Source organism: Gadus macrocephalus, chromosome 18 (assembly GCF_031168955.1).
Source record: "Gadus macrocephalus chromosome 18, ASM3116895v1".
NCBI lineage: Eukaryota > Metazoa > Chordata > Actinopteri > Gadiformes > Gadidae > Gadus > Gadus macrocephalus.
In genome coordinates, this window is record NC_082399.1 from 3,981,485 (window position 1) to 4,002,125 (window position 20,641).

Below are 20,641 nucleotides of genomic sequence, written 5' to 3' on the forward strand. Positions count from 1 at the left end.
GCAACCTTGTGGTTACCAGCCAACCCGCCTGAGCTACTTCCCAACCCCCCCCCCCGTTGTAGTGGTTGTTCATCTATGCTTGTTGATTTAGGGTTCCAAGCTTTCCTGCCCCCGCCCCCTCACCCTTCACTAAGTGAGGTTGCATCAACCTTCACTGAGAAGCACCTTTTCCTTTTGGTCTGGTCTTTTGGTCTGCATTTATATAGCGCTTTTATCTGTAACCAGTGGCCACCCAAAGCGCTTTACAATATTGCCACACAATCACCCATTCATACACACATTCATACACCGACAGCGGAGTCAGCCATGCAAGGCGACAGCCAGCTCGTCGGGAGCAGTTAGGGTTAGGTGCCTTGCTCAGGGACACCTCGACACACGCTAGGAGGAGCCGGGGATCGAACTAGCAACCTTGCGGTTACCAGCCAACCCGCTCTACCCCCCTTTGTGTGTGCGTTTGTTCGTGTGTGTGCGTGTGTGTCCTTCCTCCTCCAGGCGACTACTTTGGGATTCTGATGGATGAGCCGGTGACCGGGTTCCCCTTCAGCCTGACGGAGAACCCCATGTACTGGGGCAGCAGCGCCACCTACCTGGGCCTGGCCCTCATGTGAGTCACGTCACCCTGAACCCCATGTACCTCCCTCGGTCTCCCCCTCATGTGAGGCACATGACCCAGACCCCAATGTACTGGGGCAGCAGCCCGACCCCGTCGGCCTCCCTCTCATCTGAGTCACCCGGGTTGACGTCACACAGCGTCCTTCAGGCTGACGCCAAAGACGCGCTCGCAGTCCAAGTCCCGGCGGGTCCATCTGTGTTTACCGCTGGAACCTGACCTCAGACCTGCTCTGTACGCGCCCTGCTGTTAACACCGTCGCTCCGGCTCTCAGTTTGAGCCGTCCGTCCCACATGTTGCCCTCCCTAAGATGGAGACGGATCAGTTAAATTTTTGGATTTGCATCCGTGTGCTAACCCAATCATGACAAACAATTGCATACAAAACAAGACTGAGGTGAACATGTGTGTAGAATTTAGAGGAATCAAGCGGTAGAAAGCTTTGGAATATAATATTCATAACTAGATTTTAATTAGTGTATTATCCCGTGAAAAGGACGGTCGTGTTTGCATTACTTTAGAGTGAGCCCTTTAAATCTACGTAGGGAGCGGGACCTATTCTACGGAACCGCCCTGTTGCACCGCCTGGTTTGTACAGTAGCCCACAATGGACAAAGGGAACAATTAGAAAACACTTTGTGCTGGGAACTGTTGAAAGGTGGGGGGGTGTATTCACATGGCTACGCACCATGTCATTATCGTTGTGTAGGAGCACTGCTATGAGCGATGTTGGATGTTAAATGCACCAAACACCGTGGCGTTAGACTAACATCAACATCTGGCCAGACGGGGCTCAACACATCCATACACGCGCTGTGACATAATGCTTTAAGGGTCCCAGAAGGTTAACCTCGATTGGATGCGGGCATGTGCTTCACATTTGTAATCAGACAAAACTTCTAAAGTCCCTTTATTGAGAGGGGTTTGTCATCAGACAGAACGGAGCTCTCTGTCTCCACAGAGACCAGCCACTCATGACGAGATATTATATTAGCCTTTATTATAGTACAGTGAGTTCTGTTCCATTGAATGCCGATGCTGACCTGAACGTTCACAAGGTGGCATCATGAAAGGTTGATTTGTTTGGAAGTGGTTCATTTAGAGATGGCACCTCACCAGTAGACAGCTGAGGGAATCTTGCTCCTTTTGTGGTGGATTGTCGTCCTTCCTTCCTGACACGAGGTCTTCAGTCCTTTTAGTCCTCCGCTGTGTCCCGTCTTCATTCAGAACGCCACTTTGTCCGCCTCTGAAAGGGTATTAGTTCTGTGTTCTACCTTAGGCTGCAGCAGGAATTAGTCATCTTCGATGTAATTAAATAATCTTTTCGCACTTAATAATTCACCTTTTCAATAAGGTAGACCTCGGTAAGTTCATCATTAACGTCATGTTCCTCTTGCCAGTTACATAAAGCTGATGATGGCAATGTGTGTGAATTCATTCCAATCATACCCCACCCCTCCTATGGTTTGTTTTGGTAATCAGGAAATCTCAGATCCCATTGACTAAACCATCGCAGTTTTAGCCTATGGGGGAGCGGGCAGGAATCCAAACCATGTTCACCTTTAAGTCCTGCTGCTCTCTGCCCCGTCCTCTAGGGCTGTTGCAGTTTAGGTGAGGATGGAAAAAGAGTTTACAGATCAAGTGTATAACGGCGATATTTCACTGCAATATTTGAGAGCGCTTTGAGGGGCCCACTGGTCAGAAAAGCGACGTATAAATGCAGTTCATTTATCACGCTGTGAGGCCACCAGCTGTGTTTCTGTCACCAGCATTCGTCCGACTGCAGCTCCTACTGATGATAACTTCACGTCACAAACCCAAAGGTTGCTGGACCCGGTGCCTAATGGCCCCCTTTTCAATCCACTGCAGCAATGCGTCAGCAATGTGTCACAGCAGTAGCAGGAGATAAAAAAGAATACCAACAGAAGGCAGCACCAACTATCCTCCTGGTTTTTCGGTTGCAGAGTGCAATAAATAAAGTGTTGTCTGTCTGGATGTGAAATGACGGTCTTGTCCACCTGATCGGTAATTGGGGAACTGGGAGGATTGATTCTGTGATTTGCTAGGGTTAGAGAGCTATAGTATGTCCAATCCTCAATCCCACGGATAATATAACAATTATATAGTTGAGCTAATGCTAAACAGACTCTTTCACATTAGAGATTTAGGTTAGGCTACTTAATCCCTCCATGCAAGTACAGGTCGCCGATATAGCTGCTCTACCTACAACAAGCATAGCTCTATAGAACTGGCAGTAGTATTGCATACTTCCTAAGTTCTGCAGCAAAGTCTAGAATAACCGTTCCGTTGTACCTTTGTGATCCGAGTCAGGCGTCGAAAAAACAACAACAGTGAGAACAAAGTATGGACTTCTATTTGTTATGTGTCTGTTCCTCTGACACCTTCTCCGATACCCCAGGTAGAACGGAGATGATAGATTCTGGTGGTGGTGGAGTTGTGGCCTAACCTCGACTTCCTGACCTCATAAGGCAGCAAAACAACAACCTTTTTTTTTTTCTTTCTTTTTTTTTCTTCTCTTTTCTTTTTAATTTTTTTCATTATTTTCTTAAACACAAAACAACAAACAAAGCAATCACAAACCTCATATACATAAATCTCAAGATAACAAAACGACATGCGTGCAGTCGCCATGGAGACTCGCAGGATAAAGTTATTTTTTGGCACCTAATTATAGGAAATAAGGGACTGAGGGGCGACATTCGTTTGCTAGTCACAACTTCATGCTATAGACCCCTTTATGTGAGGAAACCGTAAGGTCCTCTACAGGGAAGGGTTTAAGGTTGAGGCAGGATAATGCCAGAACACGTAGCAAACACCACCTATTTTTTATAGGTTGTGCTCCAGCCATCCCACTTGCATTTTAAAGCGTGCATTAGGTCATGTTTCCCTCTGACGGTTTCCATCCTGCCAGGCAGAAAGGGTTTTGTTCATCTCAGGTTTAGGAGTTGTTTACCACACACATGCAAACAACTGTGCCCATGGCCATGCACACACACACACATCTTCATTGTAAGATCCCCTCTCAGGGGGCCTACGAACACCCTCAGCTCCAGGAAGCTGTGAATAATACCCAAGGCCTGGGAACCTCAAGGACCATGTCCTTGAGGTTCCTCAACAATAGATTTATATTTACATTTACATTTAGGGCATTTAGCAGACGCTTTTATCCAAAGCGACTTACAATAAGTACATTTGTCATAAGAAGTGCAACAATATATCGCTGTCGGTACAGTAAGGATGTTCATAGAACCAAGTGCAAGTACAACAATCGCTAGGCTAACCAATTCCCCGTGTTACAGCAATGATAGCAGCTACTGCAGTTGCTACACAGTTAAGTACTATAATACAATACAACACAATACAATACAATGTTGCAACACAGTTAAGTACTATAATACAATACAATACAATGTACAATGGTGGCCAGAAGGGGGAGGGAGGCTATGCAGAGTCGAGGTGGACTCTGAACAGGTGAGTCTTGAGCCTTTTTCGGAAGATAGTGAGCGACTCTGCGGTCCTGAGAACGGCAGGGAGCTGTTCTCAGGAATAGATCTCATTCTTCAGGCTTCAAACATTTGTATTTGTTAGGGATGCACCGAAATGAAAATTCTTGGCCGAAACCGAAAACCGAAAATGAGGAAACCAAGGCCGAAAACCGAAACACAGAAGGAAATTATTATGACAATTATTAGTACCATTTGGGGTTGCCGAGGTATACGGTATTAGGTTAAAAAGGTTAAAAGTTCGGCAGTTTATCTTTGCAATAGATAGGCTACCTAATAAAGCGTTGGAACACGCAAGACTGGTAACCATAGCAACGCCGGTAAACAAACCCCGCGAAGCCCAATACCTACGAGAGCTCCCCGGCTACGTCCATCCGGAGGCGCACAGAGCTTTTGGCCGTGATATTATATATAAAATTATATGATACTATTATATACAGAACGTTATAAGACGCTGTCACGAGAATTGGCGCGCTGCCACCGACTGTGAGAGGAGAGTTGACGGAGAAGATGGCGGTTGACCTAGTTTCAAAGTTTATACCGTTTATACTCGATAATACAACCCTAGTACCATTGCTTTTATGGCTATGACTGTGTACTAACTTCATTAAAATCAAGGCATTGCAATTTTTGCAAATCGCTATACGTGGGTCTCTCTCAGAAACATTGTAAAACGTCCACACCGCAGACATATTGGCGCTTATCCAGACAAGCGTGTGCTGGTCGCGCTTTTTGTTTGCGTCATCACAAATTTCTGTTTCGGCCGTGTTGTTTCGGTAATAAAAGTATTTCGACCGAAAAAGCGCTTTTGGGCCATTTTCGGCCGAAAATTTTCGGTGGCCGAAAATTCGGTGCATCCCTAGTATTTGTATGTAAAATGCTATTATCTTAACCCACCAGCTGGAGAGTGATCAGAGGAAGAAAATAAATTCATAGTGTGAATACAATGTCTTTTGAAGAATCATGGATAAAAAGGAAACCCATCACTCGGGGACCGAGTATTTGATTCGACTTGTGCTCATTTGCATGTGGCAAATAATAAATAAATAGGTGTGCATGCTGGCAAATGTGCCCTCACAGTTCCATTCCCCATGCGTTGGATTTAGCATGTGAACACCCCTGAACACATTGCCCTTTACCTGCTCTCAACTGAACTGGCATCTTATCACTCCTGATCTAAGCACTGTTTTCTGGGAAGAGTGTGCGCTATTCACCAGAATACACTGATGCCTTATTAATCCAAAGCCAAAGGTCAAAGGCTTATTCATCCAGAGTCCATTGATCATGATTCACGCTGCACTACGGAACAAATTAAAGATGGCAGAAGGCCAGTTTTTGGGTAAAGCGATGAAAGAACCTCATTATCCCCATTTGGAGGCGCAAGAGTCTGTTATTCTGCAGCCTGGGATGAATGAGGCCGAAATGTTCTCAAAACACTGTGAAGACTTCTAGGTGTGACCGGCTGATTCCAGAGTCCGGACCCAGGATCTCAGTCCGGACTCTGGAAATCCGACGTCCATTTATTGTTTGCCGCTCTGAAGATAAATATAAAACAACAGCTTCCTTTCAGAAAGTGCCCTTAAACAATCCTCCAACTCCTATACAAAGCACACAGAGGGGGAGGGGTACTAGCATGATTACACGAGGGTCAAGTGCATGCTATCATATCGTAATAAAATATAACGTAAAAATAAAACTGAATCTATGCATTGATATTATTTACATGACACTTCCATTCAACAATGTATAGTCAAAATAATTTATACAAAGAATGGTAAACTATAAGATGGTTAAAGATTTGATCACAAAATGGGGGTAAATAAATGCACCCACCTCTTCCCAAGAGAATCAGAACAAAAGGGAAGAGGGCAGGGGGGGACAGGAAACTTGAAATGGGGTTCTCAGAAATGTGGGCGGGAGTACAGAAGGAGATGGAGCTAAATGAAAAAACAAAATCAAATAGAAAGGGGCAAGGCAGCTGGAAAGCTAAACTTCAGGCAATAAAACTGTAAAAGGCAATTTTGTGTTATTATAACTAAAGGGATATCTCACCCTGTTACATAGGCATAAGCACACTTTATCTGTCATTCATGTTTTTTTTCCAGACCTGGCTGTACAGACAAAGGCTCAATAGCAGGAGAACAATTAATGTTTTTAAGCCAAATTTTACACACTCACTTTAATGCTCCTGTGGGAATTATTCATAGTGTTTATTTACCATTTCAATGCCTTTACACTCCCCATTTAGTGCCCCGTAATAACACCAAATAACCCCTTCACTAAGGGCATTATGTTTCAGATGCCACCGTTATGATTAACAGTATTGATTTAGTGTTTTGTATGCGTCTCTCCTTATTGGCGTGGCCTCATTCAGACCATGACTCAGATCTCAAGAGGCCTCTCCGGAGAGTGGCCATTACCCCCTGGACAGCAACGGGCTGATTTGTTCTGCGTGTGGTAGTCTCTCGCAAGCATTTGTGGTGCGTGCGAGAGGTTCATCTCGTTCTCATTAAGGGCCGAGAGACCGAGAGTCATGCTGGCTCCTGGTTCAGCGGTCCGTCTGTCGGTAAACCTCACGGCCGTCCACGGAGAGTCGGGCACACCTGTGGAACTGGGGCGCTGTGCTGAGAGCCATTAGGTCCGGTGTAAGTGCCATATTGGCTCGGCTACCAGATCGGCTCGGGGTCCGTCGTCTGCTGATTACGTTACACAATATCATTGGCTGTACGCTTGAATGGGCGTAGGCTACATTGTGATTGGCTGCTAAGGGACAGTTGTGATTGGCTGTTTTGTGCTGTAGCTCTGGCTGTCGTCATAGCAACCACAGCGAGCACATGTGTGAGCGCGAGTAGGTCTGTCTAGTTTCGGTTTGTGTTGCCAGATTGGGCATATTCCCGTTTTTTCAGCCTAACGTGATTCAAAGTAGCCAAATCAGGCTGAAAATGTGCCCAATCTGGCAACACGGACGGCTTATCTTAACAGCCAAGATGATTCCGAGGGATGTTTTGTTTTTAGAAGAAAACTATCCATACAGATAGGTTGGGAATGGTCAATGTTCAAAATTAAAGATCATTACAGGCTCTTTAATTTAAGCCATAAAAGACCTTATTGCTGTAGATAGCGTATTGTGTGACGTAATCAGCAGACGACGGACCCCGAGCCGATCTGGTAGCCGAGCCAATATGGTACTTACACCGGTCCACTACTGAGCGCTGCAGGCGCTACAAGGCCAGCTACTCTAATGTGTCTCTGCACCACTTCACTCTCATCACTACCAGTGTGTCTCTTAGTGGACCACTTGAAAGAGGGAGAATCCAAAAGTATTACTCTTGAGTCTAGACTGCAGCAGTAATGGATGATGAACACTTTGGACCTATTAGTTTGAATTTTAGGCTTTGAAAAATATACATGAATCCAAATGTTGCTTTTTGATATTATTTTGTTACTGGGGACGTTTGTTTCCGTGGGAGTTTGTTACCATGGACGTTTGTTACCATGGACGGTTGTTACCATGGACATTTGTTACCTTGGACGTTTGTAGCCATGGACGTTTGTTACCGTGGATGTTTGTTACCATGGACAGAAAAAACAGAATATTACACATGATGTAGGCAGACCAGCCAGAAGGGCGTGGCCATAATCTAGACGTGTCTGAACCGAGCCTGGACCGAAGCCTGGGCGGCCTTCTGGGTGAGGAACGAGGTATCCTCCTGATGTTGTACCGCAGGAGCCGGCAGGTTGCAGCGATGTTGGCAGTGGGCTTGGCCACCGGGGCCAGGTTTTCGAATGGTGAGGGTACGTTTCATCCGAATATCCCAGTGATAACCAAGGGACAAAATTCAATTGTAGACGTGGGGATGAAAGACATCGCTCAGTCTGAGAACGCTTTATGTCAGCGATTCATTTGAGGAATCCGTAGCCATCATTCATTTACAATTGGTGTGCGATTTCATCAGAACTTTCCCCTAACGGTCAAATATCCTACCTTTGTGATTATTGGAAGTCAGCCTCCCTTATGAAAGCTGTGTGTTTTCCGAAACTTTTAGGCCACATTCAAGCTCTGACCGATGAGTGGATTAGAGAGCCGTTGACGAGCTTGTAATGTAATGTATGTACCTACCCTACTTGTTATGCTCACACACACTAGATGAATCTCAAAATGTAGAAAACTTGAAAGACCAACGACAGCGGATTATAAATACAAATGTTTTGGTCGCAATGTTTGTGGAATGCAACAATTTGGCCGAAACAGCACCACACACTAAACGGTTCCCCTCCAGAATAACCCAGTCCTGATCCCAAAAACCAGAACTAAAGCTGACCCGCAATCTGGTGTTCGGAAACATGAACCAAGTGTTGACAATTATGGGGACGGCGGTCATGCAAGGATGGCTGTGCCACCGTTTGCGTTCGTTTGCAAGGGAAACAAAAATCGATGGAAGTAGTCATGGAGACGAGGGGAAAATCCAACGCACGTGTTGCAGCTTGGAGCGGACTGCAACCTATCTCCTGACGCTCGTACCTCCCTGGCTTCAGTCCTGATGAGTGGTCAGCGTAACCCGACGAGCAGCATTGATTCAGGGGGAGGTTCTGTTCCTGGTGAGGCTCAGCTCGCCCTGTTCTCCACACTCCAGAAATGCACTTGGAAATGTCAAACCATCCAGATCCTTGCACATTAGAGCCACGCAAACTACAATGAGCCGCACTTCTATAAAACGGTGTTCTTTAGCCGCTTGTATAACTTAAGTGTCATCAATATGCTGAAGGAGTGAAGGCCCATTAACACAATCACCTGAAGTGGTTTAATGCTGAATGCTAATGGGTGCTCTCCACCACAGAGAAGGATTTAGAACAGTTCAGGTTGTCTGGCACACTGCTATTGACCAGGATCCGTGTGTACACAGCCGGTACGCCTATTGTTCCAGACATGGAGGCAGAATGTATGTATTTGTTATGTGTGTGGTGTGCAATACATGAGCCAGGAACAATCCGTTCATTCAGTCGGATGTCTATCTTTCAATAATTGCTTTTTCAAGTACGGTCAATGATTTAACTATACACATATGCTCAATTGTGTGTGTTGTCATAAGAAAATGTTAGATTGCAAAATATGTTATTCGGCATTGCATATATAATATGTAATGCCATAGCTTCCAGTGTTTGGTATGGAGTGTGTGGTTGAGGGCTGGTTTAGGCAGCCTCACCTGGCCCCTGGCTGATTAGGCTCTGGGCTGGCTGAGGCTGCACACCTGTGGTGCAGTCAAGGACCGCAGGATTAACCAGCCATCACCACAGTATGGGGAGACCATAGCGTATCACGGGACATCGCCATGTCCCGTGGCAACTCTGCTATCGGAACGACTTTCTTATGCAAAGTGCTGATGTCTCACTAACTCTAGTCAAGTAAACTCCTGGCAGTCGGCTGAGATGATCCACCTCATCTGTGCGTCTGTCTCCCTCTGACCGAGCAAACCTTTAGTACGGTCCGGGCGACTCCCACTGGTACTCAGAGGGTTGATGTTGGCCCAGTTTGTTGTCTTGTGTTTGATCCTCTGCAGTTAGCTTTGTAACCTTCTAACTGAAGGAAAGAAAAGACAGCATAACACAAGCCAGCTTCTAGTGATTTTCCCTCTGTCTGAAAGAGTTCTGTGTGAGAGTCTGTTATGGAACGCTCATTTACATTTACATTTAGGGCATTAGCAGATGCTTTTATCCGAAGCGACTCACAATGAGTACATTTGTCAGAAGAAAGAGAAACAATAATATATCTCTGTCGGTACATTAAGGATGTTCATAGAAACAAGTGCCAAGCACTAAAATCAATTGTTAACCCATTCCCGTATGCAACAAAGATAGCTAGTATAAGACACTTCACAATGCTAATTACTATTTTTAAGTGCAATGACGTACAACATATAATAAGTGTGTACATGAAGTTCCCTACATGTTACTCCTGTTACACCCCAATGTAATGCAGTCGTGTTTTTCTGGAGGAGTAGAAGAAGCTGAATAACTGCGAAAACGAATACATTTAATGATGGAGTCTCCGGCTTTCGTTTAGAAATGTCAACAATTCATTTGGGATTTAACATAGAAAATGTAACATTCTAAATTAATTTAAAAAACGGTTTGTTTACATGATTGTTTACATCTGTCTGCGTCACACAATACCCGGCGCATTCACTGACGCAAATGACGTATAGAAATGTTCAGCGTAGTGTCCAAATTCTCCTTTGTTCGTTCCCTATATAGTGCACTATATCATAATCACTATATAGGGAATAGTGAGTGAGTGAATAGGGGACGATTTCGAAAACAGCTAACTTGTCATGGCCGTGCTTGTCTGAATCTGGGACCCCGAGCTCACCCGCAAGCAGGCAGCAAGGCAGGCAGGCAAGGCAGTCAGACAGGGAGGCAGGCAGGCAAGGCAGTCAGACAGGCAAGGCAGGCAGGCAGGTAAACAGAGTTAATCACCTCATGGTCACATTATTTTCGAACTAGTTGGCCGATCACAGGATCTTTTTCTGCGGTGTTTCAAAGCATCCAAATAAAGTTTGAACTTTGAAATAAAAGCATAGAAAAACAAGCAGGGAAATGTGACGCATCTCTGTGTTTCTGGAGGCATGGATGATGACACTGACAATATACTGAGAAAACGACGCGGTGAACATGGCCTCAAGATTGTAAACCAGGTCAACAATAACGATGCATAAAAAGAGAAGTGGTTCCTGGAATTGACTGACCCCCAGGAACCTTCGCGGTCGCGGCTTCACAAGAAGCCTCAACCGCTTTATTCCTGGTTTACTACCAAACAAACCTGCTGTTCTGACTACTGTCCCCATGTTAAAGGTTACCAATGACAACACCGCTCACTCTGCCAGGGTTCAGATACGATGCGTATAGTCCCATATAAATACCAGATGTTGTGTGTTTTGTTACCTTAGAAAAGGGGTCGGCAACCCTAGGCATGCGTGCCACCTCTGGCACGGGGCAGCAAAATCATTGGCACATTTGAAAAAAAAAAAAATATATATATATATATATATATATATATTTTTTTTATTATTATTATTTAAAAAATTCACAGCACAATGCGGCAGCATAATCATTACTACCGATTTTTTTTAGCCCTTTATTCTGTTTTGGGCATTTCCTCCCAGTGCAAATATGTTTAAATTAGTTACAGAAAGCAGTGTTCTGAAATGGGATCCATTAATAGTTTTTAAACCTATGTTGTGAGTAATAGAGAAGAAAATATTTAAGATATTGTTGTAAGTGGCCTGTATGCATCGCCTTCACATGGTATTGCAAAAATGTACATGTCTTCAAGATATTGATGTGGATGGTTCCAACATTCTCATATATTCTCGTTTTTTACATTTCTCACAGTGCAAATATGTTTTTGAATGAGTTTCTGAAATTGGTATTTTAAGATGGGACATAATTATAATTTGTAAACCCATGTTGTAAATATAACAACCAAAAAAACTTTCAAATGTTAATGCATGATTGTGGACTTCTGGAAATGTTTTTGGTCGCTGTGTCATAATTCAGCTTAATTTTTTATACTTTGTTGCTTAAGGCACATTCATTAACGAGAAAATGTCAAACTGGCACTGCATGTTGAAAAGGTTGCTGACCCTGCCTTAGAATGTGCACGTTCTATCTCCAAAGGGAGCTGGTCCTCTTCCACGTCATGTTTCTTCTGTAGCCCTGAACGAAAGAACATCTCGAGTGCGTTCTTCAATCTTAGACACTTTCCATTAAATGAACCCCTCGACGTCTTTCAGGAACCAAAGGAGCATGCTGTACAAAAATATGTTTCCTGACAGCCCACATCACTGCTGATCCAAACGGTACCCCGAAACACGGCCAAACGTCAAAACAATGTGGATAACTGTGTGCCCCCATCCCCAAAGCAATGTGCTGACCATTGACCATGTTCGCAGCCTAAGCTCCAGGCTTTGTTACGACAAAACCTTCACCCTCAACTGCTCCTTAAAGCTGCATCAACCATTTTTACCCCCCCCCCTCCCTGAGACTTGAATAGAACTCATTGTCTTCAAAACAAAGGATGTAAAATGACTTCAGCTGTAATGACAGTGATCCCAGTGTGTTGACGGACGTCTGGGTGCTGAATGTGACGTCTCTCTCCTCCCTCAGCGGTGCCAGCCCGGTGGGACTGGTCCTCACTGCGGTGGTGTTCCTCTCCTACGCGGTGGCCATCGCGTTCGAAGGGTAAGCAACAAGTCTCCCATGTGTTTCCCACCTCTGCGCCGACACTGTCGTCGCTATAGGCGATATTAACTCTTTATACCCATATCGGTTCTTCCATGTCTGGATCCACTCAGGATCCCAATCCCAATCAGAAGTAGTATTCCTGGATGAATGTTGTTGATCCCGGGGGAAACTCATCTCCCTTCCCCTGTTCACATAAGCTCTCTTTCAATCTTTATTTGCATCAGTGTCATTGATAAAGTTCTTTGTCTGCATTATCCTCTTTCACATCCTTTTTTGACATGCACACTCACACGCACGCACAGGCACACACAAAACACCCACTCGCGTGCACACAAACACCCACGCCCGCCCCTTGCAGCTAAATATGATGTAACATGATCCAGTTTTAATTACTAGAATATTAGACTTCTTTCTACGATAAGTGATGGTTGACCTAGTTATGCCTGATACCTGCATCCCTTCTGCATCACATAACTGCATCACAAGTCTTTCTCTCTCTCTCTCTCTCTCTCTCTCTCTCTCTCTCTCTCTCTCTCTCTCTCTCTCTCTCTCTCTCTCTCTCTCTCTCTCTCTCTCTCTCTCTCTCTCTCTCTCTCTCTCTCTCTCTCTCTCTCTCTCTCTCTCTCTCTCTCTCTCTCTCTCTCTCTCTCTCCCTCCCTCCCTCCCTCCCTCCCTCTCTTTCTCTCTCTCGGTCGGTCGGTCAGTCTCAGCCCATGTTAGAGGAACAGTGCAGAGCAGGATTCATGCTGTGGTTACAGGGCTATTATCCACCCTGGGGATGGAGACATACTAGAAAAGTCAATGTCTTACGTATGCTGGCCTACTTCTAAGGTTAGCATTGAATCATTTGTCCACCATCCAGTGTTCGGAGGCAGGGTCCTTCGGCAGAGTTTTACATTATCTAGATGCGGGAGATAAATTGAACGAAATAAATAAATTGATATATACTGAATGTTTATATTGTTCTGATAATTTTACTTGAATCTAGTTGAAAGGCTAATGTACATTTTGAGAGGAAATAACAACAATGAGATATCCAAAACAAGGAGATATGAACTCCGCCTAAATGCATTTATTTGGTCTCATTTAGGGCCAAGTATTTAATACGTGTATTAAAGTGCATAAAACAAAGTTGTGATTTATCTCTTCGAAATCGCTGGTTTAAGTTCATGTATAAGGGGATGCGGAATTGGCAGTACAAACGTTCAGGAATGTTCATTAATGGACAAATTTGTTCTCCTCACGATTTTATAGATAAGGCCTATTGTTAATTGGGTCACGATGGTTTGTAATTTAAAAAAAATGGGTCCCCAGAAAAAAAGTTTGAGAAACACTGATCTAGATAGATGCTATAAAAATAAACTCTATATTTATGTATGTAAACTATACAGATAAACTCCATAGATAAGATAACGACTGTATTTGTATCCAGGCTTATATATGCTTGTGTGTATATATATATATATGTATATACTGCATATATTATGTGTGTACACCATTTCTTTAAATATTGTTTGTATTTTCACCGTGTTTAAAGCAGTACTTTCTATCCCCTTTAACCCATTTATGCCTAAAACGCCTGCTAAAAACGCCTGCTAAAATCCTATGCTATTCTAGGAAAAAGAACCTCATTTCCTGAGGTTTTTCTGAGAAAATAGTAAGAATTGTCAACGTCTACATAAACCTTAATATCTAAGCCTCTGGAGCACCTAGAAACATGAAATAAAAAGCATTTTAAAGGTAAGAACTACAGGTTTTATTAAAACATGCTCCCTGAGCACAACCATAACAGCAACATTTTAAAAACATTCTCAAAACAAGACTAAGAAGAAAAAACAGTATAAATCGATGATATAAAATACAACAAATAACATTTTAACCAAAGCATTGTAAAGGCACACCCCTGACCTGCAGATCCAGCAACAACTTCACGCTGGTGTACAAGTTGTCCATGTAAACACACAAGTTTGACCCAAAATACGGTTTAGCCAGGTATGACACAATCCGGTAAGCCAGGCCTGTCTCGGTCTTGCCTGCAATGGCCCCTGTGTAAACTTGAAAATTGTTTACGTAGCCTGTATTGCTCTCTGCCATGACCCACACCTTTATCCCCCACTTCACCGGCTTCATGGGGAGGTACTGCCGGAAGGCAAGGCATCCCTTGTATTTTACCATGGACTCATCCACGCTCACAAACCCATTGACCTCATAGAGGGCCTGGAACTGATGCAAGAGGAGGTCCATGAACCGCTGGATCTTCCACAGCTTATCGGATTTATCCAAGGCAGGGTCCAAGTTATCTTCTAGATGGAGATATCTGAAAATGCATATATGACAAAGAATTTGAGCCTGACATTTATTTCCATCATTGTGATTATTTGTATTATGTTATTTATAGTACTTATATTCATAATTGTATTACTATTTATTCATTATTCCATTATTGTATTTATAACTAACATCATTGTATTTATTCAATATCAACCATCATCACCATTAGTAATTGCTATAGCACCACTATCATTACTGGCCATTCCGTTTTCTAAGAGAAGAGAATGGAACTCGGAAGAGAGCACAAGAAAAGAAAACATAAATATTTACCTCCAGATCATGTCGAAACGGTCCCTTGACATTTGTTTGGTAGAGCCACTTAGTTTGCCTCCAGTAATCAGTAGTTTGCTTTAAAATTCCAAAGCAAAGACACAGCCCGAGGAATGTTTTCATTTCTGTTTTCGGGACCGGGGTCCACTTGAGGTCGTGGGGGTCTGAGCTCGTACCTGTTGCGCGTACCGATTCGTTTCGGTCAATAACGTGTCCCACAGCTGATCGGTAAAGATCCTGGAAAACACATCGAGTGGGCTAGCATCCAAGGGGATCGGTTGTTTCAACCCCGGTGTGCGAGAGAATGTCTTTGTTTTCCGAGGCTGGTAATTGCCGCACCTGGAATCCCCGAAAGTCATCCTCCTCCTCTCCTTCGGTGTCCAAAAATTCCCACTTCTGTGCCCGATCCAGTGGAACAACCGGCACAAAATCATTCTCGTCCTCATTCTCATACTCAAATCCCTTGAATTCTATGACAATATCACTGCCATCGCTATCAAAATCCTCCATGTTCATTGCTACTTCTCGGTCGCCAGCTAGACGCGTCGCTAAAAACAAACATAGAATATCGCGTGGCTATATGATTGATTGACGTGATTTTCAGCCAACCAAAGTTCGTTTTGGTGGTCTCCTGATCTTTACCAAAGCCTTAAGACCCACCCCATGTGTATTTTTAACCAACCAGAGTGAGTTATATGCTGCATTCGTCATGAAAACAGCACGTGTACAAAATGCTGCGCTACGCAGCAACCGGCAGGAAAGGCTATGTTGCGCTACGCAGCAACCGGCAGGAGGGGCCATGCTGCGCTACGCAGCATCCGGCGCCAATGGGTTAAGAAGTGGACCGGTTCCCCTTTAAGAAGCGGACCGGTTCCCCTTTAAGAAGTGGACCGGTTCCCCTTTAAGAAGCGGACCGGTTCCCCTTTAAGAAGTGGACCGGTTCCCCTTTAAGAAGCGGACCGGTTCCCCTTTAAGAAGTGGACCGGTTCCCCTTTAAGAAGCGGACCGGTTCCCCTTTAAGAAGTGGACCGGTTCCCCTTTGAGAAGCGGACCGGTTCCCCTTTAAAGATGAACTGAACTGAAATTTGAAGTTTAGTTGATTTAACCGATGTATTGTCTGCCTTCTCATTGGTAAAATAACTAACTTGGTTGAACTTGCTAAAAGGGATTAAATTGTACGGTGAAAGTGTTACTGGGCGCCGCCATATTGGATTTCAACAATCAGCGACGCCACTGGCATGGTAACCTACTCCTACTCTGTGGCTCTAGCAGCCATAGCAGGTAATGAGTCAGGCTCTGAGGCTCTCTGAAATGGCTACAGAAAAGCAAACAACCTGGTCTACAGGAGGATCATCTTATTGCCTTGCCCCTGGCTGCATTAATGAATTATATAGGGCCAAGGCAGCTGGGGTAATCATACATTTCCACAGGCTACCTTTGAATAGGAAGCCAGCCCTTAATACATGGCTGGCAGCCTTAAAACTGACTAACCCTCAGATAGCCCCTGTCATGTCAATCTCCACATGCTAGCACTCCACCCATAAAGTATATTAACTATTACTCCGACTTTATCACAGATCTAGGTTTCCAAGCTGCTAATTGAACCACAGCGGGTCTGTAAACAGAAGTTCCACAAATGTCCCTTTCTACCCTGGTGTTCGCCAACTAGCCGATTGCTAGTCATTTTTTTTATAATGGTCATAACTAACACGTTATCAATGTTGATTATTTCAGTTCAGTTCATCTTTAAGAAGTGGAACGGTTCCCCTTTAAGAAGCGGAACCGTTCCCCTTTAAGAAGGGGACCGATTCCCCTTTAAGAAGCGGACCGGTTCCCCTTTAAGAAGTGCTTGAAGTTATTTAAACAGGAGGCTGTGTTGTGATCCAGTCCTACAGAGACGGGTCTTTCTCCGGGAGCCGCTCCCCCTCACACCCCGGCTCCCGGCCGCCCCTCCCACTGTCTCTCGTCCTCACTTCCCAGGTCCTAGTGTCTCTGTTCCATCAGCCAATAGGAAGCCAGGTGCTGGTGAGCGTGACGTGGCTGACAGCGTCACCGCGAGCCGCTACGGAGACAGGGTCCCAGTCGTAGTTTCCAGGCCCGTTTGACGTACTCTTTACTGGATGTATTTTAGGTAAAGTCTCTGAAGCGGGGTGGTTAATGGTTATTTATATGGAGTGTGATTTCACATGGGATCTGTTCTAGGTGTGATGATGGGGTGTGATGCGTCTGGTGGTTATGCATGTTATGTTTTAGAGAGCGGTGATGCTGCTGGTGGTGTTTAGGATCTGGTTCAGGTGCCCCGGATGGTGTTTAGGATCTGGTTCAGCTGTTGATGGTGTCTAGGATCTGGTTCAGGTCCTGATGGTGTTTAGGATTTTGACGTCTTCGAGATCTTTACTAGCCTGCAAGTTATCGTAGCCACCAGCATCAACACCTTTCATGAATGGTTTCATGTTTTTGTAACAATCTCTCCTGGAATCGTTCACTGGTTGTGTTGTGAATGGGTGAATCTCTGCTGCGGTGACTCTATGATCACATGATCACGGGCCAAAGTGGTCGAGCCCACCGGAACGCTGACGCTCTCAATGCCCTCACTCCCAGAAGCACTCCATATTAAGGCAGTCGAGGTCAGACTAACCTCCTGGAGCTCATCTGGTTTGGCCCTTTATCGTTTTCAATCAAATCCGTCCTCTCCTAATTCTAACGAGCTCCCTCCGCCTCCGCATCCTCCTCCTCTTCCTCCTCTTCCTCAACCGCTGAGGAGAGAGACGAGACCGGAGACCGAACGCAAGCGAGACGGAGCGAGACGGGTCGGCGGGGGCCCGGGGGGGGGAGAGAGGCCTGTTCAAAACATATTGATTCAACCTACATTCGCTGAGTGACCTACATATCAAGCCCCCGGGAGCGGCGGGGGCCCCTGCAGCCCGGTGCTCACGGAGCACTCTGGGCCGGGGGCCGGGGGCCGGGGGCCGGGGGCCCCGAGCGGAGGGCAGTGCGGTTGGCTGCCCGCCGGTTTCATGACGCGGCCGGAAGTCCAGCTGCAGCGCTTCCCTTTCCGTCCCAGTGACCCCCCCGACTAAGTGGCCCCAGAGCCCCGGGGGCCCGTCTGAAGGAGACGGAGACGGGGCCACTGTGTCACCGGGGCCCGGTCTGATGCAGGTCCATGGGAAACAGCCAACGCTCATCCATAATATCAGCACGATTTATGTTTTATAAAGGGGCCGAGGTGCCCATGTGAATAACCAGGCTCAGGAGTGCTGGGCTCTATCTATAACTCGGTATGCATATCTATATAGAACTATATATAGAACGTTATGGCTGTGCGATTGCGGTTATGTGGAGCCTGACCTGGGAGGAGCAGCTGTAAGGGTCATCTCTGGGAATCTATTTTTGGAAATTAGGTTAAAATGGGGTCCGGAAATGAGAGCATTTTGAGTAAGAAGTTTAACTGCATAATCTCGACGACCAAACACTCCCGTCTAGTACCAAATGGTCATAACAACGGTGGAAAACACATAATTTAGTCTCCATTTAAAAAGTTATTATTATTATTATTATTAATATTATTATTATTAAAAAGTCAACATTTTCTATAAAGTCTGTTTCTATTTAACACTCACACTGACACACACATTCATACTAACACACACACCCTGACTCAGTCACTCACACACACACACTGACCCACTGACATACACTCACCCCTTTCCCCCTTGCACTGCTGGGCACCGGTGTTCTGGGTGTTTGGGATATGAGCAGGATATGGGTGACGGACATCAGCCATTCACCCACTCTCTCTCTCTCTCTCTCTCTCTCTCTCTCTCTCTCTCTCTCTCTCTCTCTCTCTCTCTCCCTCTCCCTCTCCCTCTCTCTCTCTCTCTCTCTCTCTCTCTCTCTCTCTCACTGACACAGAGCAATTTACTATATCTATGTATCCATATTCAAATGATGTAAACCACACCTCACTCTCTCCCCGCCCCCCCACTACTAACTATATACTTAAAGACTCACTCATGGGTGGACACACACGCACACACACACACACATCAACACAAATAATAGTAACCCAGACTAATTACTCACACCTCCTCCTGATTGGAGGCCACACACTGGGGGGCGTGGCCTGGTCTGGCCCTTGACCTGTCTGTCTCTCTGTGTCTGCAGACCGTTCACGCAGCAGATCTACCGGGAGAGGAGCCAGCGCTGCAAGCACAAGTGACCCCCCCCCCCCCACCCCGCCGTGACCCCTCCCTGAACACCCACGTCGCAGCACCAGCCCCCCGGACGCCAGCACCCGACCCCCCGGAAGCACAGACTGACCAGAGACCGGTGACCCGAGACTAGAGAGAGACCAGAGACCGGTGACCCGAGACTAGAGAGAGACCAGAGACCATAGTAGTACAGAGACCAGAGAGAGACCAGAGACCATAGGACTAGTACAGAGACCAGAGAGAGACCAGAGACCATAGGACTAGAGCAGAGACCAGAGTGAGACCAGAGACCATAGTAGTACAGAGACCAGAGAGAGACCAGAGACCATAGTAGTACAGAGACCAGAGAGAGACCAGAGTCTATAGGACTAGTACAGAGACCAGAGAGAGACCAGAGACCATAGGACTAGTACAGAGACCAGAGAGAGACCAGAGACCATAGGACTAGTACAGAGACCAGAGAGAGACCAGAGACCATAGGACTAGAGCAGAGACCAGAGAGAGACCAGAGACCATAGTAATACAGAGACCAGAGAGAGACCAGAGACCATAGTAGTACAGAGACCAGAGAGAGACCAGAGACTATAGGACTAGACCAGAGACCAGAGAGAGACCAGAGACCATAGCAGTACAGAGACCAGAGAGAGACCATAGGACTAGAGCAGAGACCAGAGAGAGACCAGAGACCATAGTAGTACAGAGACCAGAGAGAGACCAGAGACCATAGGACTAGAGCAGAGACCAGAGACCAAGGACCCGGGAATCAGACCACAGACAGTTTTTTATTCCAAACCAGTGTTATGTTGCTCCTCCGTCTCGTTATGAAGGAGAAGGGGGTTGGGGGGGGGGGAGTCAGACTCAAACCTGCTCCCAGAGGTGCATCGATCTCAGACCAGGTTGTCATGACGATCTCTGAAGAAGACTTTGATCCAGTGTTTTATTTATTCAGCCGCCTCACCTCCGCAACGACCCTCGATAAACGTTCTCTCTGTCCCGGTTCTCCGCGTGCTCCGTGGTTCTCCTCGATAGGTTCCCTCAGTGTTCTCCTCTCCTTGTGTCCTCGTCTTCATCAGCGTCTCTCCTTGTTCCTGTCGTTCTCCTCCTTCCTGATGAACACACTGTATCACATGAGATGATGAATGTGCTTAAACATCGCTCCGTGAGCAGGTCGTTAATCAGAGGCGGGTTCTCGACGAGCAGCTGTCATCCATTGTTTTCGTGGTTGTCCCTGACGATACTCGACACACAGTGTCTATGCAATAATTACAGGTCAACACTGTACATTACATTCCTGTTTGTATGTTTGGTTAATAAAGATGTGATTCAACTTGAGATGTTTTCTTTTTCGCACCCACGCAAGCACACACGCACGCACGCAAGCACACACACACTAGCTAGGTTTATCATGGCGTCCTCTATCAAGGTGTCTTTTATAACAAATCTTTTGGTGTATAT

General features: G+C 45.6%; 2 protein-coding genes across 6 annotated transcripts in view; one reads left to right on the forward strand and one right to left on the reverse strand.

The window, feature by feature from the left end:
• pemt (phosphatidylethanolamine N-methyltransferase) overlaps positions 1-20,518 on the forward strand; it is a 48,967-nt gene extending 28,449 nt beyond the window's left edge. For 3 of the 5 annotated variants that reach the window (XM_060037198.1, XM_060037197.1, XM_060037196.1), the window contains exons 5-7: positions 493-604; positions 12,297-12,371; positions 19,140-20,518. In XM_060037198.1, coding sequence (XP_059893181.1) covers positions 493-604; positions 12,297-12,371; positions 19,140-19,194 — 242 coding nt within the window. In that variant the 3' untranslated portion in view covers positions 19,195-20,518. The remainder of the gene's footprint in view (positions 1-492; positions 605-12,296; positions 12,372-19,139) is intronic. The other 2 variants (XR_009522963.1, XR_009522962.1) reach the window with 2 other exon arrangements.
• On the reverse strand, positions 13,926-15,038 carry LOC132446616 (piggyBac transposable element-derived protein 4-like). Its single transcript, XM_060036984.1, has 2 exons — positions 14,976-15,038; positions 13,926-14,691 (listed from the first exon to the last, which is right to left on the reverse strand). The coding sequence occupies exons 1-2, from the start codon at positions 15,005-15,007 to the stop codon at positions 14,250-14,252; spliced, it is 474 nt and encodes a 157-aa protein (XP_059892967.1). The 5' UTR covers positions 15,008-15,038; the 3' UTR covers positions 13,926-14,249.
• Positions 20,519-20,641: the final 123 nt, after the last annotated feature.